General features: G+C 40.7%; 2 protein-coding genes across 2 annotated transcripts in view; both read left to right on the forward strand.

Annotated features, from left to right (window-relative positions):
* fam184ab (family with sequence similarity 184 member Ab) overlaps positions 1–20,787 on the forward strand; it is a 120,906-nt gene extending 100,119 nt beyond the window's left edge. Inside the window, exons 17-22 of the mRNA XM_070849605.1 lie at positions 2,026–2,210; positions 5,139–5,285; positions 12,890–13,007; positions 14,229–14,333; positions 15,727–15,983; positions 20,706–20,787. Of these exons, the coding sequence (XP_070705706.1) occupies positions 2,026–2,210; positions 5,139–5,285; positions 12,890–13,007; positions 14,229–14,333; positions 15,727–15,983; positions 20,706–20,787 (894 nt within the window). The remainder of the gene's footprint in view (positions 1–2,025; positions 2,211–5,138; positions 5,286–12,889; positions 13,008–14,228; positions 14,334–15,726; positions 15,984–20,705) is intronic.
* Positions 20,788–22,843: 2,056 nt separating this feature from the next.
* Positions 22,844–24,116, forward strand: ptrhd1 (peptidyl-tRNA hydrolase domain containing 1). The gene is made up of 2 exons (XM_070849721.1): positions 22,844–23,067; positions 23,778–24,116. Exons 1-2 carry the CDS (start codon positions 22,858–22,860, stop codon positions 23,946–23,948), a joined length of 381 nt encoding a protein of 126 aa, XP_070705822.1. The 5' UTR covers positions 22,844–22,857; the 3' UTR covers positions 23,949–24,116.
* The last annotated feature ends 2,564 nt before the right edge of the window (positions 24,117–26,680 follow it).

Here is a 26,680-nt window from a genome sequence, read left to right on the forward strand (position 1 = left end):
CACTCCATATTTTTTTGTCTTTCCTAACTTGTCTGTGGCCCCAAACCCATTGTGGTTCCTGCTAACGACATAGATCTTTTTTTTTTTTTTAATAATGCTGGGCACTGTAGTTTTTATGGAAGATTACCCAAACTTGAGGAAATAGTGCTTTTGTAAGGGACTATTTTCAGACGGGGATTAATACACATTTTAGTGTTGAGTATTTTGCGTACTGAGTATTCATGGCAGCAGGGCAGTATCTATGGGACTGATTAAAATGAATTACAGTTCCCATGTTGATCATGATTAAGGAACATGTCATCCTGTGCGATGGTGTGACTTTGCTGAACTCTGGCCTCCCTCTTCTGGCAGTGGGAGTAACGCATGACACGAGCGAACCTCATCGCTGCCAATTCCTTCCTTTTTTTTCTTCAATCCATCTTTGAACTCCAAGCTTCTGCTTCATCTGGAGAATCACAAACTTTTCTTTTATGCTTCCTAGGTTCTTCCTTCATAGTCCTAGTAGCTCTGTGGCTTCGGCTGCGGCGAACCAATCATTGCTGGTTGACGTAAAATGCATCACCACCGATGAGCCAGTGTGGGAGTGGCGGCACAGACACCACATTAAACACAGATAGGCCTAATCTGCATTGTGTCATTTATATGTAAACGTCAATACAGTTTTGAATTATATCAGGCAACTTGTTCATTGGTTTTCGTTTTTAATGGGATTTAACAACTGAAATCTTGAGTTTGACAACTTCACTTCACCAAGTTTAAGAACTAATGAGTCACTCATTTGAGCAACATCTGTCTACCAGATTCAAGCTTGTCGTCTTCATGCGAGCGTTTGATTGAACCTACGCAGTGTTCACTCCCTCCCTGTGGAGAAAATCACTTGCTCATTTTCTCACCTTCAAATCATGACCAATATAAAGCCACATTTTTGTTTCATTGTGGAGCTCGGAAGAAGAAGAAAAAAAAAAAAAACAGCTCTGCAGGGAGTCATGAGCAATTTGGAAAGTTTCATTGTTTATGTGACATCATTCAGTGATATGAACTTGAATAATTCATGAGCTGATTCAGACGAGCACCTGACTTCTTGTATAATGCTGCTGGTGCTGACCGAAAGTTTGCTTGACTCATATTTGCGAACAAAGAGAATATTTGTCAAAGAACACTTGCCATGCGAGGTGGTACTTACTTTACTTTGTGTAATACATATTGTAATTCACATGGGAACTACACAGCATTCATAGTAACAGCGAGACTTGCCTGGTCTACACATACGTGCTCATGATTAGAATTCAGTGTTTGGTAATAATCATCATCATTCACTGTCAGTTTATTCATTAACATTCATGGTCTGTTTACCAGCATTTAGCAGCTGGTGTGAAAGTTTGACTCATCGTAGATTTATCATCTCACTGAATTGTGGACCCAGTTTGTGCTGTCAATAAGAAAACAGTGTAGCCTGGAATAAATACATTTGACCTCAATTAAAGGACATTTCCAAATTTGAATTCCAATTTATGTGTTATGTTTCATAGTAAAGTAGTAGCAGTAGTCAAAACTGAAACATGGATTATATTGAAAGAAGTATAGCATTTTACATACAATGTAATAGTGTACTTACCAAGAAACCAAATCTCTTTTAAGAAGCTCTGTGTGTGCAGTGTCACAAAGCTATACGGCACAAAGAAACCATTTTGTTTACATATAATTGTCTCATCTGAATATCTGCGTCCTCATTTTAAACCATAAAAAGAGGTAAAAGTCTGTTAAGTTGCCAGAGCGCTTGTTTGGTTTCATGCAAAATGAAAAACTCTTCCAGTCTATCAGTCAAATAGCTCACAATTCATTCAGCAAAGCTTCGACAGCATGAATGGTCGTGGATTTTATGGTTTGAAGTGCTGATCCCGGTTTTTACAATAATAAAGAAAACTTACAACATCAGTCAGACAGTCGGTTTAAACCAAGAAAATGAACAACACTGATTTTTCTCTTCTTTCTTTTTCCTTTTTCTTCCGTCGAACCCGTTCCTAGGAGCGTGAGCTGCTGGGCCAGATCACTGAGCTGCATGAGGAGGTCTCCAGAAGGAAGAACCACATCGCTCAGCTGGATCATCAGATTCACACACTCAACGAAAATATCAGCACTCTGACTAAAGAGCTGGAGCTCAAGGGCAAGGAGGTGCTCAAGATCCGCAGCGAAGCCAATCAGCAGATCAGGTATGACTCAGTGCTCAGAGCGGAACTGAAACACAACACAACACAACACAACACAATACTATACTAAAATGAAATCACGTGTGTGCATCTGAAATATTCATGGTCACTCAGTTGCATCCTCACATGTACGTCCACAACCGAAGCCCGAGAAGCATAGACGTGTGTGTGCAATACAGTTTATCTTAATGCACTGTAACCTGGCAACCAAGCTACTGAATATTTTTCACAGGAATACGCATGCACCAGGGGAGATGTATTTCTTTGTGAATTTTCTATTGATAAAGAGTTCAAGATTGAAGAACCAGGAACCTGTGCATTAAGTGCAAACCCTGAGCGCAGAGGCAGCTGTCTTAGCTCAGCATAAGGACGTGAAGAGGAGAAAACCTTAAGCCTAACTTTGCTGTCTCTGAGGTTCAAAAATCCACCCATCAATGCATTAAACTGTACGCACAAACACACCATGAGGCAAATTCTAGAGGTGGCATTTGCTTCGCTTTCAGTCTGAACGTACCTGAAAGCTCACAAAGTTACATCATGTGTTTTTTTTAAGCACAAGTGTTCTTATTCATGTGCTGTTGTTTGAGTATGATTAAACAAAGACACATATAGTTGAACTTTAAACAGAGCCCCGCTAGCTGTTTCTCCCTGCCTCCAGTCTCGGTGCTAAGCTGAGCTAATCACCCCCCCGGCTCATGTTCTGCGTTTAGCAGACGTCTCATCTCTCTCTCAGAATGAAAGTGAACATACTTCCCAAGAAGTTGAACCGTATCTTTTAGATAAGCGAGGACGGAGCAGTAACACAAACATCGCGGGACGGCCTGGACGTCTGCACCCGCCTCTCCACAGACACACGCTGAACCTGTTCTGCTCTCGGCGGCCGCTGTCATCCTGTGAATGTTGCTGAGTTTGACGTTTCTTATTATATTCGGATGACGATAGTTTCTGCAATCCTGCCCCTGTCCTGATGAAAACACACCCAGATGAAAGAGGGAGGAAGAAAACCCCAAACGAGGCAAATCAGTCTCTCTCCCTCCCTCTCCCTCTCCCTCCCTCCCTCTCTCTCACTGTCTTTGTCTCTCTCCACCAGTGTCAGGAGCCCAGTGATTTGCAGATGTGAAGGTTACTTAGGGCAAAAGCAAAATGGAATCTATAATCATGTTGTTCCCTGCAGCATGTTAGGCATTTTTTTTAAAGTGCTGGATGGGTAATGTGGTCCAGATACTCATTGGAATCAACCACTAGCCATGGACTTCAGTGTGTGTGTGTGTGTGTGTTTGAAGGTTTTTTTGCATGTGTGTATGTTTGACGGCGGCTCCCACGGTGTTTCATTCTCCCGTCGCTAATTCACGCGCCGCTCTCCGTCATGCACATGCATCCTCCCTCTACCTCTCTCTGCTGGCAGGCCCACGCACAGCACATTTCTCCATCTGTTACGTAACTCCCCGTCTGAATCCTGGTCACAGGGATAAAAATAGGCTGATAAATAAATAAAGAGGAAGCAGAGAGATAAGATGTGCGCCCCTCAGGGGGAGTTGGCCCAGTCAGAGTGAGAGGCAGACAGACATCCGTGTTTCTCCTCCATCCTCCTTCGCTCCCTCGCATCCCTTTCATCAGCCCTTTTTTTTCTCCTCCTCATTTCATTATTACCAGCTTTTATTCTCTTCTTCCACCCTCCTCCTCTTTCTCTATCTCCTTCCCTCTCAGTGCAAAACAGTCTGCGAGAGACTTTATACTACAAGTACAAGTATACATAGCTGTCGTATTTTGCACTGAAGCCATACCAAATTGACGGTTTGCACATTTTCATATTGTCTAATTGTGCTCTGCGTTTTTTTTGTCCAAACTCTGCACATTCATAGTATGCTTTCATGCAGTTATGTTCTAGGAATTTATTCTGTGCATCTGTCTCCCTTTTCTAATCTCACCACCATTTCCTCTGTGGAACAATCCATTATGTTCGCCTCTCCTGGGAGAAGCGGCCAGAGTCTGCAGGTCCTGATTAAGTCTTAAAGAGGAATGTCACCATTTAGAAATACTTTTTTTTTTTTTTTTTTAAAAGTGCTGTTTGTGCTGAGCGTCATTAGATATTCTGCAGTATAAAATATGTCCTTGTATTGAAAAATAGCAAGCTGTAGGTAAAGAACGTCTTCTATCAAAGTGTTCTAAAGTACGTTATCAGTACAGTGTTTGTACTTTTACCATTGCATGTGACTTTATGCACTAAGTAAGTAGTATAGTTAGTATACTTAGTATACACTAAGTAACAGAAAGAAATACTATAATAAATACTATACTAAATATTAAATATAATTATTTTTACTCAGCTACAGAACTCTTGACAGCTATATTCACTAAAAAGAAAATATCAAACACAATTTACTGTAAATTAAGCTGTCCAAGAGTGTTAAACTATTCAAAATCAGGCCCATCTTGACCAGCTTCATAATTAAAATGCTGCATACACGTTAATGCATCAGTAATAATTATCTAATAATACAGGGTCAGACCTTTTTCCTAATCAGTGCTTTTACTTTTAATATTTAGTTGATAATACTATTTATTTAAGTAGACATTTAATGCATTCAATTGTATTTTATTATTTTTTTTACATTCTTTAATTGTTACTTTTATCTCAGTAAAGGTTGAGGACTTATTCCACCACTGCAAAGCTGTTATGTCCTACATCAGGACACATCAGGCTGTATTATTGCCGTATACTACTGTCGCTTACTAACAGAAGTTGCCTTCAAGTCGTCATCCATTCTTTCTGTTCTTTTGTTTGTAGCTTTGTTTCTGTTCTAGCAGGATCATAGCAGACACCCGCCAGCCTTTCAGGAACAAGCATCTTCCGCTGCCGTGGTATAATACAAATCAGACGCTTCAGTCTTCTCTTCAGAAACTCAGCTGTCCGTTCTTCTCCCTCCCCAGAGCTCATGAACAAGAGCTGACGAAGAGGCACGACAGGGAGCTCGTCGAGCTGAGCGCGGCTCACAGCAGAGAGACGCAGAACATGCTGTCAGATTTCAACAAAGCCCAGGAAGTGCTCAAGGACAAGATCTCCGCCCTTCAGATACTGTATGTACATACTGTAAACACACTGTCTTCCAACTGCTATGCAATTAGAGAGAGCCACTGCACATGAGGAATAACACTTCTCAAGTTCCTATCTCATGTTCGCCGTGCGCACAGGTCAGCCTATCCTAGATCATTTAATGGTGTGCTGTTCGATGCCAAATGGAAGCTTGAAACAACAGACAGGTTTTCTCTGGGGAGAAGAACAGACAATTCATTCACACCTGCCTGAACACTCCTGGTTTCTAATTTTCCTCTACAGATTTAACTCTTTTCATCCATCTGTATACTTGCTCACATCTTCCGATAAAATATGGGAAAAGCAAGTTAGAGTTTTCTTTTTTTTTTGTCCATGCAATGACGTACGCAATCACTGCATTATATACTGTAGACAATTAGGGCATATCTAAACACATTAGTCATATCAGAGCAGGCGCATCCATGCAGACTATTTTCATTTTCATATGCGGCAGGTGAAGTGAAGTATAAATAGGAGGCGGCTGTGATGAATTATTTTCTTCTCGGATGATCATATTGCTCGTGTCATACATTACAAACAGCTGCACTAAGCATGACGGTGCATGTCGAAACCTGCTCACAATGAAAGGCAGCACCGGGGAGAGATTTACCGCTGCCCCCCCCCCCCCAGTCCGTACCTGAGCCGCGTTCTTCTGAAAACAATGTATTCCGCTTTCAAAACCAAGAAAAGCACAAAGACATGAGATTAGTCCATGAAATCAAAGATAAGAAAGACGAGAAACACAAATGGCTGCATTGTCTCGTGCTAAACACACACGTCTGACAACTGTTTCCAACCAAAAAAAATCCCAGGTTTCATATCCTGGGTTTGTAACTGCTGTATTCAGCCCTGATGTGCGTCAACATGGCTGCATCACATGACCTGTGAAAACCGTCCAGTCTGCTGGAGAATGTTGGTTTCCCATATGTAGTGAGCGGAGCCTGATGTCCTCATCCGAACATTGTTTCTGTGATCTGCTCGTCTGTTCAGTCCAAATACTGCTGCGTTGCGTATCTCGCCGCTATCTTAGCTGAAGCTCAAACCACAGAGGAGACGCTGCTTTTCGAACAGAGGAAGATTTAGTGTGCGGTCACCATTTGAGCAGACAGCCACAAAGCAAAATGCTACAGCAAAAAAAACTTTGGCGTGGCTATTATCAGGTGATGTTCCCTGGAGTTCAGAAATAACGAGGTCATAAATACCAATTTTTATTGATCTTTCCTATCCTGTCTTAGTTTACATTCACATTTATTGTATAAGTAAATCAAATGTGTAGACCTTTCGTCCAAAGAAATTGTACTTCTAAACCCACCATTTGTAGATTGGGTATTCAGTGTAAACTGGGAACTATTTCTCCTCTTGTCATTAAACCTGACAGACACAGGCTTGGTTTTTATTGGTGGTAGCTTCGGCCCCAGCTGATGGAAACAGTGGCTTCCCATAAACTGTTCATGTTATTATGCTATTATGCTGCATGCCAGGCGGGGGGGAAGGCCATTGTCAGCGGTTCACAGCTAAGAGCTGGAAACTTGTAGACTCGACCTCAAACTCAACCCCATGCTAGGTCCAACTAAAACATGAGGGCATGCACATCTTAAAGAATATTAGATTTACCTCGCTGGTGAGGACGTGTTGTAAGATCAGAGCATTGTGTGTGTGATCGGTTTAAAACAATACGGAAAACTAGAGTTCAAACCCCGTTGGATGATTGGACGCCACATCAGATGAACTGTACTGTACATCCTCAAAGATAATATATAGGGAGCTATATGAAATAGGGATCAAAAACATTTAGCTTAGCAAGTAACAATACTGGAGTCCAATGAGTGGAAGGAAGTTTCTTTTATTTTTTACCATTGAAGATGAAGAGGGAGATTTGTATTAGCAATGACATGCAGAGAGGTCAAACTGTGAAGCGAGGGCTGTATCTTATTTATAGATTGAGAGAATATAAGAGAAAAGCTGCGAGGCTGCAGTATGCTGAGACTACAGCTGCAGAAAATGAGGAGAGTGTGTTATAGGATGTGACTTGAATAAAATGCAGCTGAAGACAGAAATTCATAGAAGGAGAAGGACGGAAGGAGAATGAGTAAAGAAAGAAGCGAGCTGAAAGGTATATGTGCCTGCCAGTGGGCAGTGAAAGATGCCAAGTCAGGAGGGAAATGAACTAAACCAGACCTCAAGCGAAAGTTATGGAGATGCAGAGGCAGACAAGAGATCAAGACAGAGCGAGATAAAGAAAAAAGCCATATGGAAAACTGTGTGCGGCTCAGAGTCAGGAGATGAGCAGTGAGCTAGCATCCTCTTCAGAGCTGACCTCCTTTTCATCTGACTGAGCTGAGAGCAAAGCGCCACCTGCTGGGCTGCAGGGGATGTACATCCAGATAGAGCTTCCTCAGAAGTCTGCTCCATATTTATGGCATTTATCACGTATGCAAAGAAAGTGATCATTAAGTCGCTCACTGTACACACAGTATTCAGGAGGTAATTACAGACGGTCTGACACTTGATAAACATCATATTATTCATTAACAGTTTTAGAATGCAGTGCTATCAGCTCTGTGTTGAGCTTTTCTTTCTCTTTTTTCACATTTGCACAAATGCAAACAGCAAAAATTAAAAACAGTGCAACAGCATTAAAGCAAAGAAGACAGAGGTCAAGAATGTACAGGCTTATATATATCCTTAATAAACAATAGAAGATTATAGAAGATTACACGGTTTTACTCTCGAGTCACGTTCTTATTCATTAAAGATGCTCAGTAACACAACTCAAGGTCCACTTAGTGTCTTATTCTGGAGGATTAAACCTCATTTCACGGCCTCGTCAGGGGACGGAGTTTGCTCGGTTATTTTTAAGATGGATGCGCTGATATTTGATCTAAGTGGCTGCTGTGGTTACAGTCAGTGCACTTTTAGGGTTTCTCATGTATGTTGGGCTAAAGCAGAGCATTTTTAACTTTTAAGCATTTTTCAAGCAGTGTGATTTGATCAAGACTCAACAGCTGAATCTTTGTACAGACATTCATGCTCAGCAGAGGATGAATCTCACTGACTTAGGTGATCCTCACACTTTTCATCTCTGGGTGAAATGTCTCGACAACCACTGGATGGATTGCTGTGAGCTTCCGTGCAGTCATTTCTGTTCCCCTTTGGATGAATTGTAATAACTTAACTGTTCATCTGAAACCATCATCAGGTTAAACATCCAATTTGTTAAAACTTTGCTATATGACCAAACACCTGCAAAACCAATGGCATTCCCATGAGCCTCTGCTGCATTTAAGTTTTTTTTTTAGTCCTAATTAGCTAATGTTAGTATGCTAAATTAAGAAAGGGAACACCATTATATCTGCGAACATCATGTTAGCATAGTCATTTCTGACGTTAGTATTTAACTCAAAGCAGGCTAAGTGCAGCATCTCACAGCTGCTAGCATCGCTGTAGACTGTTTTTTTTACAGTAACATTTTTATGGAGAATTTAAAGCGAGCCACGATCAGCTAGTGTGTAGTGTAGAAATACTGACTGTGACAGAATATAACATGTTTCATTGTGTGACTAGCATTAACCTAAATCTCAAAATGACTACATCCGTACACTTAACACAATCCAGAGTACAATATTTATAAGAGATGTTAGACCTTGGGAAAAAATCTGCATGCTTATCAGTTTACAGTATGATGAAAGGAAAGCGGTACAGTCTGCACGGTGAATTAAGTTTACGGACCTCTATGTTGTTCTGGGACATGTTTACTTTAATAGTCAGCAGTTTTTATTCTCTGGCACTTTCATCAATTTATCAAGTAAGGACGCATCTGTGTGGTTGGTTGTCCCCAGAGATGATCCACTGTCCTCCATCTAATGAACTCAAACACAGATCTATCGTAACCAGGGGCGCTGTCTCTTTCCACCCAATTAATAATCATGGTGACAACAGCCCTGTCCCTTTCTGCAGATCCCTCTCCCCAACCAGCCACTGAGAAAGCCTCTCCATTTAACCGTCATGACCACTGAAATGATTTGTCCTGCATCTGTGTATTATTGGTTAGAAAGTTTCTGCTTGTTTGGGTTTTGGTCATCCTGCCAAACTAGAGATGCATTTAGTGTCACATCTGTTAATCGCACTTGCGATAGTTTAGCACTGCAAGCGTCTGTTAAAATCATACATCCAGACACCATCCGGAAGCATAATTACAGTCCACACTCTGAGAACGGTTCTCAAATCAGTGTGTTAAGTGTATTAAACTGGAGGTAACCATAGCAGCAATGCCCAATAGCCCAAATTCATCATGACAAGGAAAGTGTTGGAAATGTATGACGCTTAATGTTCCTCTTTCCTGTGGTTTGTGGGAACAGTTCACAAGGATGAAATACACAAACACCAGACAAATCGCACAGCCTGCCTCTGGCATTAGTAGATATTACTGTGCAGCCTTTACAGTATTTAGACTGTAAATTATCGTTGAAGTTTGTGTGATATAAAGTATCAGAGCGTCCTACTGTGACTTTTTACTACTTTCTGTTTTCTTCTAGTCTTTTGTCTTCCATCCTTATTTTCTTTGACCATCACCCCTTAATGTATCATGTACTTGATTGTGTGCATTGAATTTTCTATTATAAGACAACAAATGACTTTACAGGGGACAGTTCCTTGTCCATTATTGATTATATTTTTCACACCTAAGAGTGCATTATCACACTTTTAAGATGGCCACTTAATCAGAGGGAAAAGGGGGTGTATACATTTAGCTCTTTATCGACACTGATTTCCTGATTTATTCAGCTCTGGACCAGTGCTGGTGAGATCAATGAACGAACACAGTCTCAAAGCAAAGGACTCGTCCAGTAAATAATCTTTATTAGATGTGTTAGCTAAACTTGTCATATTACATATAATATGTGTATATTGCTAAACTACGTCCCACTATGTATGGCTACTTGACGAGATCGGAGAAGCGGATGTCGTGAGCCTGTAGGACGTCAGGAGGATTGGATGTAGAGGAAATGGAGACATGCTTTGCTGCAACGCCGGCAACTCAGAAGCGAGTTTGATGGCTTGCATACGCAGCAGCAGCAGCAGCAGCAGCAGCAGCAGCAGCAGGGGCATTTATCCAACCGCTGGAAATATTCAGTTCATGTGATCATAGACAAACCCAAAAATAGGAAAAGAAGACACCGGACTTCCCTTGCCTTTCAGGAGTCACTGACACACCAGCTGGGTGTGACACATGGTCTTCCTGCTCAGCGAGGGGTTGCTGATGCTGTGGCAGTGGGGCGTAAAATTGTTGGACACTAAACGTTTAGCCTCAGTGTGCCCCCGCCCTCAAGAAATGTAGCTACAGTTTGACCAGCTAGTGCAAAGTTATTGGAAGAAAAAAACCCTCTGAATATTTGGGTTTGATCATTTGATCTCCACCAGCCTCAGTCTGAGCAAGTGAGCTCACCGAGATGTGTTTTGTCTCGCCTCCATTTGAGGAGTTTACTGAACAAATGAGCTCATCGGAAGTGTTTGCTCGTTTGAAAGATATTTTTGGCCAAAGTGACTGTTTAGCACAATCAGATGAAACCCCTGAAACAGCACATCAGTTACAGGCGCTTTGTTTACCGGTCTGGAGAAAAACCCACACTTTACTCAGACTGTGTACTTAAGCTTTAATGCTGCACACGTCAATGTTTTGATGTAAGCACTTTATTAAATGACCACGACTACAAAGCCACAGAGATTCCTGACTGCAGTTCCTCTCAGCTCTGTGGAGCATTTCAGTTTATTTCAGTGTAACCTCAATAAACTACTGCGCACTACCTGCCCAGCACCAAACAGCAGACATACAAAGTTAGGGGCCAGCTGTTGAACATGAAATGTTGCTCTGTGTCTGTTTGAGGTGAGAATAGGCAGCTGTACAAGGCCATACCACGCCAAGAGTGATTTTTAGCTTGTTGCAGAACTCTGCAGGTCAAAAACTTCTTGAATCCTTAATGTTGAATTCCTGAATCGTTGGGTCTCTCTCTTAATTAAAGAGTTTGGTCTAGACCTGCTCTTTATGGGAAGCGTCTTGAGACAACGCTGTTATGAATTGGCGCTATATAAATAAAGATTGATACATAAAGATTGATTGAAAAACACATTGCTGCACCTTTAAGGGGCCATTATGATTTACTAGGATGCAAAACCTCTGTTGGCACTGCTAATGTCTCCTGCTGGATGTGTAAATGGATAACTTTTTGCAACATGTTAACTTTAAAGGTAATAAAATGTAAATGTTGCCCCAAAGTGGCCAAAACTTACACCTACACACAATGCTGCTTAAACATTGCAAATGATTGTTCATACCACTTATGACCTATAGTTTAAGCTAGTGTATGCCCTTCTCTCTGTGGTAAAACAATCACTTCCTGCCAAAAACAGACAGTGCTAGAGCAGCAAAAGAGATTCTGATGCTTGAGTTGCATGAAATGCTCGACAGGGGAACAATAGGAAGACGATACATCAGCTATCAGACGTGTATGGGAGGACCAGTACAGCAGCTGACAGTATATCTGATGAAAGTGCAGATCAGTATGTATCAGTAACCGTGAACAGTGCACCAGTTTCTGCTCCTGCTCACTATTGGACAGTCCTTGGAGAGATCGCAGTTTATCAGGAAGACAAGCTGCTCTGGAGCTCGGCCCTTAAGAATGTGTGACTTCACACTGAGGTTTAAATGTCACAAAGATTCGCCTCAGTGGTTTTTGCTGTGGTAGTGTGGGAAGTGAAAGGCTGGTAGGCTCGCTGTCACAGAAGAGACAGGCTCATAGATAAACACGCAGAAAAACCTTGTTTGATGAAAACATGTATACTCAGACAATTTCACTGTATCTATGCATCAAATTCTAAGGTTGGCACAGTGATATAATATAAAACAGCGGGGAACCTATGACTTACATTATATCTTGTGTATCAGTAACATTTAAAAGACAAATGTCTGAAACTGAAAAAAACTTGTCAAAGTGCATTAGTTCTCTAAACTATATGCAAATGGCGGCCTTTAAAGGCTCCCAGTTTCATTTTAGTCCAATGTGATAAGATATGAGTCATTTTCCAGCCAACAGCGTCACGCACGATTGATTGTTTTCTTGCTTGAAAAATATTTCTTCTAGCTAATGCAGATTCTCAGCTCAGCGATCTTTAGTATGTGTTGCATTACGCAAAATGTCACCGAATTTTAAGCGAATCAGACGTTTTACACAAGCAGTGAGTTCTCTGAGGGCCAGTTGTCAAATAACAAATGATAAAGCTAATGAAAAAAATAAAGCCTATGAATTATCCATCTTACTACTTACCTGGAGTGCATTTAATTCCCTTAACTCATAAATGGTTCCACCAAGTGCACAAACACTGGAAAATACATGCTCTAGCAAATTCACCTGGCTCTCACTTGGATTTTTTTGATTTGTAGTTGATATTGGATGCTGCAATTTTTCCCCCTCAGGAAGAAGGTTTGACTGTTGTCATATATTGTCATTACTTACCGATTGCATTTAAACAAAGAAGTTTGTTGGATATCTCATGCAGAATATTTCTGTATTATTTTTTGTATTTTTTTCAGGCTGGAAGGAACAGAGGAGAAGTTCAGGAACAGGGAGAGTCGTCCTGAGGACCTGCAGATCATCGCTGAGCTGAAGGACATGGTGTCTGAGAGAGAATCTCTAGTCAAGAAACTGGTGGTAGGTAACTGCTGATGAGGTAATATGTGTCGTATACATACAGAAAGAAAGACAAGTGTTCCTTATCATGTTTATTTTTAGCTTTCAGAAGCAATACTGCAAGATTTCTTCAGTTTTTTAAGTTTGGACAGAGGAAGGCTAGACTTTTCCTACTGCTTCCAGTCTCCAGCTCCATGTTAAATACACAGCCATGGGAATGGTATAGATACTCTCATCTAGCTGTTATCAAGACAGCTGTTTTCCAGTTTTTAAACATAGAGACAGACGTCTAATGAGTGCAGAGATATGACCAAATTAAATGAATTTAATTCTGTTTTGAATTTTCCTGGCCATATTTTTGGGGCATGCAGTATCCAGTTCTACAGTTTAGTGACCGAGATGTTTGACATTTTTTATGTTTACAGGTCTGAGCTCTTGCATGGCATCCGTACAATAGAGATCATTTGTAAGTGATTTGACCTGAAGAAAAGATACTGATGAGAATTAGGCAGGACCCAAGATACAGCCCTGAGGCATGCCACATTTGATGAAGGTGTTTCCTAAACCATCAGCCTTGCCTGAAAGACAGGAGGAGAATTGAAAACAGCTAATAACAATTATTTTCAACAATCTTGTAGTTTGTTTACTTGACTTTAACCTGTCCAAAGAATACACTTACAAATATGCTACATTTATTTTCATATTTGCTTTCAGGGTTTCTGTGTGCAGTCTTTAAAAAATATGTGTGAATTTCAAGCTTGTAACAATCTTTTATTAAGTCTGAAAAAATGTAAAACTTCTGTTTCATATCGCCATGGCCAACCTCACTTTCTGTCTTTCAGACAGTTTGAGATCCATCGTATTTCAGCTCATTAACACTGTGATTTTCACTGGCTTTGTCTGGGAGACACTTTACAATAACACATGGTTCCACTGCACTAATCACATGAAGGTGACTTCATAAATCCGCTTACAATTTGTCATGGTGTAGTGCTGTTGCCATTGAGGTTACTCTTTTTGAGTTAGTTGAGTCTTTAAAGGGTAACTCACAGGTCCCAATTCCAGAGAGGATGAAAAATGCAGAGCTACAGGACATTTAAAATGGTTTGCACTGTCAAGAGTGTGCGCCTCTAAAAAAGTCTGAAGACAGAATCATTAAATGTATGATTTCCAGTCTTTTCACAGTCCCTTGAGTCTTCCACAGCCTTTCTGGCTGTCAGCTAACATGGTTTTTTCCTCCAGGACGATAAGAAGTTCTACCAGCTGGAACTTGTCAACAGAGAGACCAACTTCAACAAAGTGTTCAATGCCAGTCCTAACGTAGGAGTTATCAACCCGCTCATAAAGGTAGGCCCGTAATGTTACACACCACACACAGGGGCACTCTGATAGGCCTGTCGCTTCATTTTACTACATAGCAAAGATGATATCCACTCCATCTCATTCCACATCCATCAGTGCCGATCGATCAGAAGAATCAGCTCTGAGGTTTTTAGAAAAGATACTGTTGCATTGTAACAATCATGAATATTGACCACAGTCATTTTCAAATATTACCTTAAACGCTGTTCAAAAATGAGACCATTTTGAGTAGATTGTCTGCCTAACTGTCTCAAGGTTGAACTGAGCAGAAAATCTGCTCCAAAACAACAACACAAAGGTAAGCTGTTTTACAGCAAAAGACAGGATTATGATGTTCCAATAAAAACAACTAAAACTTGGCAGATAGCGAAGGGGCGGTGGAAAAATCAATTTTAACAAGTTTATCCTTTTTAGTGCGGAGTCAAGCCAAGGACGGTGAAATAAGGCAGGGAACATTTGTTAAATAACAGCACCATTGGTATAAAATGGAGGTTTACCTACCAAGGTCTCATTTCTTTATAGCAATTAAACCAAAGTGTCACAGTTGAGAGTATTTCTAATCTCAGATTTAATGCAAGTGTTATTGCATTTCTATGTAGTTTGACATGCTTTAAAGACCCTTAAAACTTGAATGTAAGTAAGCAAACAATGATTCAAACATTATAAATTCTTATGTACAAACATTAAATATTTATAATGAATTTAGCACGAAAAACACAGAAATACAGAAAATCACTTAAATGTCATGACCTAAACTGTTCTAACCGTGCAATCCTATCTCTCGTAATAGAAACTGTTTTTAAAAAAAAAAGTGTTTTCAGGGCCTTTAAAGCTCCCGGTGCTTCTGGGAAACGTGGTATTTCATTTCTCACCGTGTGTCTGAGTTGAATGGTCCTCACTGCATGATCAGTATTTACCTGTTGACACCATCTCTCGGGTTCTATAACTTCCAGTATTTTTGTTCTTGCTGTTACATGTGTTTTTTTCCCCACATGTCTGTATATGTGTTACGTGTTCACCACGTGCTAGTTTTTATTCATCATGTGTTTGTGCGTCTAAAATATGCGAGTGATTCTTCCTCCCAATTCTATTGTTCTTCCCGACTTTTTCTCCAGCTGTCCTTTGCTTTCCAAGCCATTTGTTAGTGTGAGATGTTTTCTGCTTTGACACATCTCTTCCTCATCTGAACTTTCATTCTGCTCAGAGCAACTGGTGCGTTAAGACTGAGGCTGAGTGATGCCACCTCTAGGGCTGTCCCTGTACTCCATTTTCCCTTTTTTTTTCCTCCATTTCTTTTACTATTATTTTGTTTCAAACCTCCCATTTGCTCCTTCTTTGACCCCCATGCCCCTCCTTTTCTTTTTTTTTTTCTGTGTAGCAAAAGAGAAAGAATGAGAAAACAGCAGCCAGCAGATTCAGCAGCTCTCCTAATGTCAGGGCTCTGGAGGCAGCAGGTATGGGCGTGGGCGTGGCAGGTTCAGGAAGTGGGCAGCCCCCACTGCCGCCACCCCCGCCCCCGGCCCAGCCCAGCCGCCTAGAACCCATCCCCAACTCCCCCCTCCACCACCTTGAACTCAACTCCAACAAACCTCTTCCCCCGCCGACCCCTCCCACCGAACCCAAGAAATTCATGAGGTGAGACCTTTTCAGCCCCGACGGGCAGCAGCGGGTCAATCCACGCATCAATCATCCAGTCACAGACCTCACTTTAATTGGAAAGTCCTGCTGGTTAAAGAGGTTAAAGCTTTTTTTTACTGATTTGACTCATAACCGGAGTCAAACCGTGAGTGTAGGAACTGTATTTTAGCTTGTGTTCTTCCACAAAAGCCTCAGAATAACAAAAAAAGCCACCAGAACTCTCTGTTGTCTCCGGCTTTGAGACGTGGGACTATAACTGGTGTCTTACACTTTCATCCCTTCCTGCCGAGTCGGGCCCTTTCATAAACTGCAAGGAGCATGAAATCATTGCAATCACAAGCTGCGTAGTGTAAAATAAAAGCTTTCAAAGTGACGTGTTGTAATCGACCATTTTAATCCCCACCTCCCGTAGTTACTGTTGCTACGCCTGACGAGCTCTCTCACACAGTACGCAGTTTACAGTGATACCTGTGGTATTTTCAGAATTGATAGTAATTCCGACTGATTTGAGCCAAACTCGCCAAACTCGCCTTTGATTTTTGCTGGCTTACATGGAAACAGTGGCTAGCAGAGTTTATTAGCTGTAGTTCCTCCATGAAAATGCCATCTCTGTCTGACTTTTTAATGTTTTCAGCTGAAACGAAAGCTGTAACAGCGTCTTGAATATGCACTTAATGGCTACATACATGATACGCGTTACATGTATACACACATGATTTGCATGTCCAAAGCTGAAGATGGCATGGAAATAAAGAAGCTGCATTGTTCTTGGTAAAATGTAAGAGCAGACAGTTAATGTTACACACTAATGTAACCCATTTTTACCTACTTAGTTTATGCACTTACACAAGCAGTAATGGGGTTAAATGTGTGCTTCCGTGTTACATGAGAAAAGGCTTTCATCCCATCTGTTTGACAAAGCTAACACTAGCTCAGGTGAGGGCTTTAGCTGGGGTTAGTGGAGTGTAAACTTCCCCAAATCGAACACAGAGCAAGACAGAGCAGCTAATGTAAGCCTTCCCTCCGATAGCCTCCAGAACAGCTCCCGCTCAGTGAAGAAGCACTGCTCAGTGGATGTCACAGCTAACTCATAGCTCTACAAAATAATGTAGTATGAAATGCTCCGGCCTCGGAAGTAACACTGGATTACTGCCGTAAGTAGAAGGAGCAGTTCCCAAACGCAATTAAAGCAGACTTGGTAGATGATGTCGGCTTCTTGTCAGAGCCCTGAAATTACAGACGGCATTATTCCTGCAGCACATTGGAACTGAGAGACATCAGCAGCAGCCTCACAACTCTTTAAATAAAAGTGATGAATGTGTGGAAGCTTAACGGAAGAGTCCTCACGCGTGACCGAAGCATCAAAGAATGGCCTTGGAATGCAAAAGGGGCATGTCTTCCTTTTTCTTTTTGTGTCCGTTTCACGTCTCCGTCAGTCTGAACATGTTAACAGCGAGCATGCCGACGGGTTTCCTTTTTTTCTGTCAAGGAAGTTATACAACTTGCCGTTAATATCCGTTGTGGCTTATTGTTGTTGTGCATTGTGCCATTTTCTGACTCCTCATCCTCATCTTCATCTAACGTTCAGCATGTTGCACAAGCTGCACTTTTTTTTTCTCTTTGACTCAAAATGGGATTGACTCTCTTTGCGCAAAGTGAATAAACTATTTTGTTATGTGAATTCATAATGAAGTAGATATTGTGTTTTGCTGTCGTGGACCGCCCCCCCCCCCCCTCTGTGTGTGGTGCTGTCCTGTTTACTTCTCAGCTCTATGGTCCAATAAACGCTCCTCTTGTTTCTTGATCATGGCTGTGATTGGTTGCAGTAGTGTGAACTGATACGATGACAAGTTCTGGAATATGCTTCTCATATGGATACAGTTTGAGTATCGCATGCCAAGAAATGTGTTTTTTAGGGCACTTGCTTATAAATTTATAGCATGTATGAGATTGTGTGTGTGTGTGTGTGTGTGTGTGTGTGTGTGTGAGAGAGAGAGCATGTTTTTTTAATCTTATCTTGCTGCATGTGATGCTGCTGTTGCAAAAGACACACACACACACACACGTTTTACTTAAAGTGATCCTGACGAAACACAAGCACATTAGGACACCTCATTGGTGGGAAGACGTGAGCACCAGAAATACACACACACACACACACGCACACAAACACTGTTGGGAGTGTTCCCAACAGAGCCAAGCAATGACAGTATGAGGTCAGATATTATAGATCTGCTTTGAAATGTTTTCAGACTCCATTAAACGATTTGTCCCTCCCCTCCCCGCACACTCTTTGTTCTTGACGTACATTCGTAACCTTTTCCCCCAGCTCAGCAATTTGTTCATCTTAAATCACTTTTACATATTCATATCTTTAAGAGACAGCAGACCTCATCTAAGTGGACGTTTACCATGAGCACAATAAGGAATATTTCACTTGTTGCTCAGCCGAGCCAAAATATCAGTGTGGTTTATGCAAACATGATCCCCACAGACTACAGGGCGAATAAAATGGGAAGAAAGCATAAGCGTTATTTACAAGAATGCAGCAGAAACACTAGTTTTCTTACACCTGGATGATTTAAGGAATCAAACCAAAAATAAAATGCGTTGGACGCGTGCAGTCGCACATTTTGAAGCTGCCGCTAAATTCTCCCGAAGAGAGGTCGAAGAGAAGTCACATCATTACCTCCTCTGCTGTGATTCTCTCCTACTTCATTGTTCTCACCTTCGTGCCTCTTCCTCTGACCTTTTCAGTCACAATCTCGTCCGCCCTCTTTTTCATATCCTCTCCATCACATGTTTCAATTCAGCTCATATTTCCATTCCTTTTTCCCGGTCTTTTCACATCGCTAATCAGCTATTTTACAGTGAATAAAAAGCTGCAGGAGTATTGTAATGTGGGTTTAATGTTGTTTGAAATGCTTGTATACAATAAAATTAATATTTTATAGACTTAAAGCAGAACCCTTTGAGTCTGAATTGGGACCATGTACAGTATAAACATGACTTAGCAGGCTACGTAAATATAAGCAAAGCCCTTTGGGAAGTAATTGATTTCATCAAGCACAGAAAACAACAAAAACAATGACCTGAAAAAATAGATATTACCCCAGGGTTATGGGACTATTTATTTAGGAGGCAGCCAATTAAGAAAGCAGAAGCAGCTCCAATAGGTGTTTGTTTTGATAGATGCAACCACTCGACTTAATTAGTCCAAACTTTGGGGAACGTGTTTTCTCCCGAGGACACGAGTGTGGAAGTAGCTGCAGCTTCAGTGGGCCGTACAGATACCACCGATGACTGGCATTTCCTGCAAAAGAGCAACTTTCTGTTGTTTGTGGGGGTTAGTAGAGGTTGTGCGGTCAGATACACACGGTTTCTTACATACAGAGACCCATTACATCCTAAGCACAAGCAGCAGCACCATGAAATAACAGGCTGACAGGTGATACAGGCTGGACTACTTTAGTTAAAAACACTTGTTGCAAACTGATTCTTGACTAAACACACGAAGAGTCTGAATCTGAAGCCGTGCCCAGATTCCAAACTGCGTTCGAATTCTAGCACTTGAAAATGACTTGTTGACCACGGGAGCAGTAGTTTGATGAAAAGCTTAACTCACCCTCCGTCCAAGTATTTATTAGAGCGTTCAAGCACATCTCAAGGTCTTTGTCAGCGTAACGTCAAAAGTAAAAGCGAGTGCCAGTGTGCTTTCTGTGAAATGCCTGATTTATGAGTGTGCTGTTGATGTATGCTCTTGCGGGGAAATAAAGAAGCTACACATTGCTGCAAAACAATAAAAAAAAAAAAGATCTGTTATATAGTATAAAAGAAGAAGTCTGGTGATAATGTATATTATATCAACAAATCCCATGGAAGACCAAAACCAAGTCTGTCTCTCAGTACTCTGACTCCCTTACCTTCTGTCAGCTCTTGCTCCAAAGTCCAAAGACATCATACATATTTTATTTTAAAATAAAAACATATAGTTTTATAGAATTTTATTTTTTCATGGTGCAAACATTATTTAAACAGGAATAAATAGTGCATTTTTTTCTCTGCACTATTTTCAGCGCATTAAAACACATTTGGTACTCTAGTGAGTATTTGGGGCAGCATGATGGTGCATGTAGGACTGAGTTCAAATAAACACAGGGTGTGTGTGTGTGTGTGTGTGTGTGTGTGTGTGTGTGTGTGTGTCTGCTCAGGCTGGTGGAGGAACATGTTGCTCTGTGGCACATAGGAATATGGTTTTGGTGATTTCATGGGATTTGATCAATCATCAGAATTATGCTTGAAAACATTTTGGAAAAAACACATTGCTTTTTCTTTTTATCACGTTTCCAAAGTTTGTTGTTTCATTAACGCAGTTTTACTCGTTAAAAACGACAAAGTACACTGCATCCTGACGGTGGCTTTGCTGCCCCCTGTGGACATAAACGTACATTACACCAAATAATCCAAACGTTATTTAGTTTTTGTGCATTACTGCAAAACAACGAGATCTAGCAAAGGACTTAAATATTTACATTTTGTGTCTTTAATGAGTTTAATGGAGGAATAAATGATAACCCAACGCTGCTGTTCTCACTGATTCAGGTGTAACACTATGCTGACTCCACCTGTGGCTTCTTCCCTGACTTGTCTCTTTCTGTCTTTGATTTCATCTTGTGTTGTGGTGATTTTGCCCCCGCCCCCCCCCCTGTCCTCCCGAAGCCCTCCTGAAACAAAGGACTCCACCATCGACTCCCCGGACGCCCAGCGCCAGGAGTGGTTCGCTCAATACTTTTCCTTTTGATTGACCACAAACCTGCAAACACAAGGATTCAGCATGTCAACCAAACTTAAAAAAAAAAACTAAGCAAAAACACAAAAAAAGAGAAAAATGTTAAAACTATTTGTTCTTTATTGTCATTGATAGGTTTGGGGATCAATTCACTTCAGGGTCAGTCAACCGAAGCTGTAATTCGTGGCTGGAGAATGATTTCTCTTAGATCTGTTGGTGAAACGCACAGAACCCGATGTCATTAATTTTCACTCTGGTAGAAATGGAATGATTATCCACTTTTTGTCGTCGACTGAGCTGAAACTGAATTGAACCCGACTCCTGACCGTCAAATGTCATCACTCTGATCTGATTTGATTGTTTGATTATCTCTGATTGTTTCACTGTGGACGAGTTTCTCTCTTAGTACAGTGACAATGATCATCAGTATGTTTGATGTTAATTTTATTTCTTTACTTCCTAACTTATTTTGCAGTTTCTTGGAACTAGAAATATGAGTGGTGCATCATCATGCTGCTAATTGCCATTGTTGGAATACAGTAAGAAATATATATATAAAGAACTATACGGTAGGTTATTGTGCTCTCTCTGTACGTGGGCCCACTGCATACAGCATCTTAGACTAGGAGTGCTGATCGAAGACCAGTTTGCCTCCTCATTTATGGTGACATTGGACCTGATCCTAGATCAGTTACACTTCTCTGATATGCTCCATGAATGCAGGCTCTGATTTTAGGATGGCACCATCATGGCAAGTTTGTTACAGCTGCATAGAAGTTTCAGCAGATTTTGGTAGAATATTAAAACCTGTTTGTATGGTTGTCTGTCTCAACACAGATATAATGATGTCTCACCAATTTTAAAAACAAAAATAGCATATTTTATATTTATATTATAATGTGTATGCTTAATAAATAATTATTGTGACATTTACTTGTGTTTGTTTGTCATTTATTCGAATTCATCTGTACCATCTTCCCAGGCTGATTGCAGCGTCAGTCTATTGCCAGCAGAAAATATGCAATGTACAAGGTGAGATGATGAAGGAACAAGCATTTCTAAGCACAGAGTAAATAAAGAATCCCCAAAGCACGGGCACAGGTGTGGTCTAGTTTGCCAAAAAGCCAGAGGAGAGGCAAAACAAGCTGATGATGAAGCAGGACGTGAGGAAGGGGAAGAGGAGAGGGAAATGGTGCAGGGTAAAGTGAAAAGGTTGTTGCATGTCCTAACTGTGTTTTCCTTTATAGACGCACATCCTGGACACTATTTTGCAGAGGTGGAGGAAGCATTCCGATTTTTTACTCAAGTAAAAGTACCAGTGCCACACTGTAAAAATACATTACAGGCAAACGTGAACATGATACTTAAATAAATGTAGAAGTAGAATCAGGAAAATGTATTCAAAGTATCAAAGTACTGCAGTAGTGGAATCTAACTAAGTACATTTATACAAGTACTTTACTTCTGTACAGTTATGAGGTATTTGCACTTTACTTACCTTTACCATATTATTGCATAGTATGTAATACCCCACCCCCCCACCCCGACCGTTTGGGATAGGAGGTATAGACGATGGACGGATGGATGGATTAGCATTGCCTAAAAGAGCAGTATTTTTCTCTAGTGGTTGGTTTAACAATTTTTTATTTATTGGCTGCAATTTGTGATTTGGGTTAATCTGGGGGCTGTACAGTCACACACACACACACACACACACACACACACACACACACACACACATATATACATATATATACACATATATACATATATATATATATATATACACACACACACACACTTATGTAATTGTACAAGTAGAATAAATTACATATGCATACATACATACATGATCATATATATGACATTATAAATGACACTTGTGGAGAAATGAATTATTTACAATGCATTCTGCATTCCGGGCACAAAGTGTTCCTGAAGCACAAGTAGGTCGGCTCTGTGTGTCACCTCCAGGCTTCACCGGCAGAGGGCGCTACCGTTTTAGCACCGGCTCAGAATCAACTGCACCGCGGCTGAACCGGAAAATAAACAAACACTCAATCGGTTCCTGTGCAGCTGAACATGGCGGCCACGGGAGCCGGGTGTCCTGGCCGGTTGGTCCAGTACGTCGTTGTCCGGTCCGACCTGGTTCACAAGCTGTCCTGGCCCCTGGGAGCCGTTATAACTCAGGCCTGTCACGCTGCCACCGCAGCCATTCACCTCCACTACGGAGACCCGGACACGCAGCAGTACCTGGCGGAGCTGGACTCCATGCATAAAGTGGTGCTCGGGGTGAGCGCGACACGCCGAACTCCATTCAAATATTCCTCACTCAGATATTCCTTAAATGCTGCTTGAATTGTCAACAACCCTACATAATGTGCATAAGCCGGTCTGGTTGGCTGTATTATTCGGCATCATTACATTTATATAAAGTGCCGTTTTTATCCAGTTTGCACTAGCTAGTATTCCCTCCGTGCTGTTTTCACTGTTAAGCTAACTTGGCTGTGGAAAAACACGTGCGAAAAGATCATAAGAATTTAAAATTTCAAAAGCCCTCGATTTTACTATGAAGACATGTCTAATGAGTGCCGAATTTAGCAGTCACTCCATAAGAATCTAATAAGTTACTGGGTAGTTTTGTAGCTTGTTTCTATTTCTGCTGATAAGTAAAGAAACTTTAAAATGTGGAGATTTCGAATAGAGTGTGGTATGTCTCCATGTAAGGTGTAGGTTAGTAGTTTGACTAATGTTAAAGCAACCAAACACAAATTTTGAGAGATGACTCTTATAATTTTATATAAACTCCCTATTCTGTGGTCACGTAGGACAAAATTGTATTTCACTATATTGCAATTTAACAATTGCTTTTGTAGACTTATTGTTTATTTGTTTAATTTCACCACTTCATATGACATTTGTGCTCCTAAATCAACAACAAATGTTTCTTTAATAGACTGGCTTACTGTAAGAGTGTGTGTTTTTTTTTTTTTCCCCTCTAGGCCCCAGATGAGGCTGCCCTCTCCAGTCTGTCAGAGAATCTATCACAGGCCGGTGTGGCCCACAAGCTTTGGATCGAACAGCCAGAAAACATCCCCACCTGCTTGGCTCTGAAGCCGTACCCAAAAGAGACTGTCCAGCCGCTGCTGCGCAAATTCAAACTCTTCAAATGACTTCATTAGAGACATCGTCCATGCGTCACTACATTGCATGACAACAGTGAGGTTGGCGCCACTGAAGCATCTCAGTATCTAATGTCATTTACAATCTGAAAGTTGTGTTCATCTTCTCAGTGCATCCACACAGCTGTCATTTCCAAGATTAAAGTGGGAAAATATGGAGTTCTTTTCTGGAATAATTTGTTCAGGTGTTAAAAAAAACACGGGCTACATTTGTTTTGCACTTATTAGATTAGATTAGATTCAACTTTATTGTCATTACACCTGTACAGTACAAGGCAATGAAATGCAGTTTGGCATCTAACCAGAAGTGCAATTTGTAGCAAGTGCAGAAATATATAAAGGGTATGTACAGAATATACAGAAGGGTGTTTACGGATGCTATATACAGATTAGTGCTATGAACATGTGTGCTAGTAACTACAGGTATAAATAAAAATATAATATACAGATTATTAAGCAAAAGCAGGAAATTCATTTTTCAACAGTATGTAACACAAGTAAATAGATGAGTGCAATTCAGTGATATAAAAAGACTGGGCCATGTGTTCCTGAAGTGTAAAAGGGTTTGTTGTTAACACATTAAGTAGATAAATCATAAGATTATGATTTAAATCACGACAGTCTGCAGCACTGCATTACCCCAAATCTTTTTCCTTTTTGTTAAAATCCCTTAAATGCAATAATTATGAATTGTGTTATAATTATATATATAAACTTAATTAGAGCCTGTTGTGTTTAAATGTGCAAAATTTAAACAATCTCAAGTTTACATGACTATTGCATGTTAAAGCATATCTCTACCGGCGGACAGCTGCTGCAATGATTCACTGATTTAGTGCTTAGAAAAAGAGGAAAAGGCAAATTGTCTGTCATCTATATCTGAGCAACAAGAGGATAGATCAGAATGTGATCTCCCACTGGAACCGTCCAAGATCAATCTGTCCTCAACTACTTTGTCCTTTATTCTGTTCAGAAATAAGTGAAAGTGGCCATGATTGAGGATCTTTCCATCACTTCATCGGCCACAGGTCATATGTAGCTCATTCTGGGACAAACCAGGCAGAAACACATCTCTCTATCGCTGGATGAGTTTTTTTCCGGCTAGTCTAGAAACAGGAGTTGTGAAATTGTTAATATAAAGAAAACCGAATGCTGTGAAACAGGTCGGATGTCTTTTCGGTTACTTAAAGTAGGCTCAAAGTCAGCTGCTGTCTATTTTATAAAAAAAAAAAAATAAAAAAAAACTCACACCACGGTGCCAAAAGATGTGTTGATTACTGAATGATTAGTAAGAACAACCGGTTGTTACTCACTGTTGTTCATTGTGGACGTGTTTAACCTTTACCACAGTCCCAGCATGCTAGGTTTCACAGCTGACCTTGCCATTTCACCTAATTCCCTCTGTTACCTAAATGACTCCCCGTGAGCTTTTTTAGGAAGACAAAACACACATTCACAACAGATCAACATGCATCATGCAAAAACGTAAGAGTCTGTGTACATTGAAGGTTAAAATAAAAAGACGGTCACCTCTTGCCGCCATGACCCAGCAGATAATAAATAATGATAATAATATGTGTCCTCGTCCTTTCCCTCTCTCCGTATAATCCACAAGGTCGGGGTTTTGTTGTTGCCTCCATTGTTCTGTGTAAAGGGGGGGGGGGGGGGGGGGGGGGGGGGGGGGGGGTGATGATGATATAATTATAAAACACAAAGTCCACTTTATTCAACTCTTTACATTTGAGACACCAAACATTTAGGGGAAATATATAATGCACAATATCTGATATTTACTTGTATGTGTTTTCTTGTCTTTGTGTAAATAGCCTGTAAATAAACTTTTATTCACCATGAAAGCAGCACTAACTACATGTGCTACGTAAGTAAATGGCAACTTCCAGTACTTGCTATTGATTCATTTGCAATTAACTCCTAAAGTGTCCCAAAACTGACATTGGTGGTGGTCACCAGTGACTCTGTGAATTGACTTTTTTAGTCTATGGCTCGGCACGAGGGCAGGGATTCATTTATGGATTATTCCCATTATCAATTACTTGTCTTGGAGACTCACTTCTTTTGTCCTAAAGTGTCTAAAACCCAAACATATTCTGTTTTTCTGTCACAGAGGACAAAGAAAAGCAGCCAGTCCTCACAAAGCTGGAAGTAATCATGAATGTTGCTGGAAAATGGCAACTGATTTTCAAAATTGTGGTTGATTAACATCAATCTGCACATTACAGCTGAAAGATCCGAGTGAGGTAACAAGAAAAAAAACCAACACATTTTTGGGTGGAAGTGGACTTTAATATTTATTTCCGCCCTGTAGGCAGTTCAGGTTTTGAAGGACTCAAAGAGAAACACATAAAACTGAAGTTTTTACAGCATTAAGTGGTGTGGTAGAACCTGAATGATACCAAACTATTCATTTTACACAGAAGTAGGAATGCAGCTAACAATTCTTTATTGTCAGTTAATCTGCTGAATATTTTTATAATTATATACATATATGTTCAGAAAATAGTGAAATCTCCTTTGCAATTCCTCCAAGCCCGAGCTAATGTCCCAACCGACAGTCTAAAACAAAAAATATTAATTTAACTAGCACATAAGACAGCACCACGGAGAAATGCAGCAAATCCTAACAAGTGAGAAACTGGAACTAGGAAAGGTTTCATTTCCTATCAGTTACCTAATTGTGTGAGCTCTGCACAGCAGCTGGCAGT

The sequence above is a fragment of the Pempheris klunzingeri genome, chromosome 18 (genome assembly GCF_042242105.1).
Source record: "Pempheris klunzingeri isolate RE-2024b chromosome 18, fPemKlu1.hap1, whole genome shotgun sequence".
In the NCBI taxonomy this organism is placed as follows: Eukaryota; Metazoa; Chordata; class Actinopteri; order Acropomatiformes; family Pempheridae; genus Pempheris; species Pempheris klunzingeri.

What these genes read in the sequence shown, in the direction of transcription:
- ptrhd1 (XM_070849721.1), top strand. Translation starts at nt 22,858, where the DNA reads ATGGCGGCCACGGGAGCCGGGTGTCCTGGCCGGTTGGTCCAGTACGTC. An exon ending in TGCATAAAGTGGTGCTCGGG is followed by an intron (nt 23,068 to 23,777) that starts GTGAGCGCGACA and finishes TTTCCCCTCTAG; the next exon opens with GCCCCAGATGAGGCTGCCCT.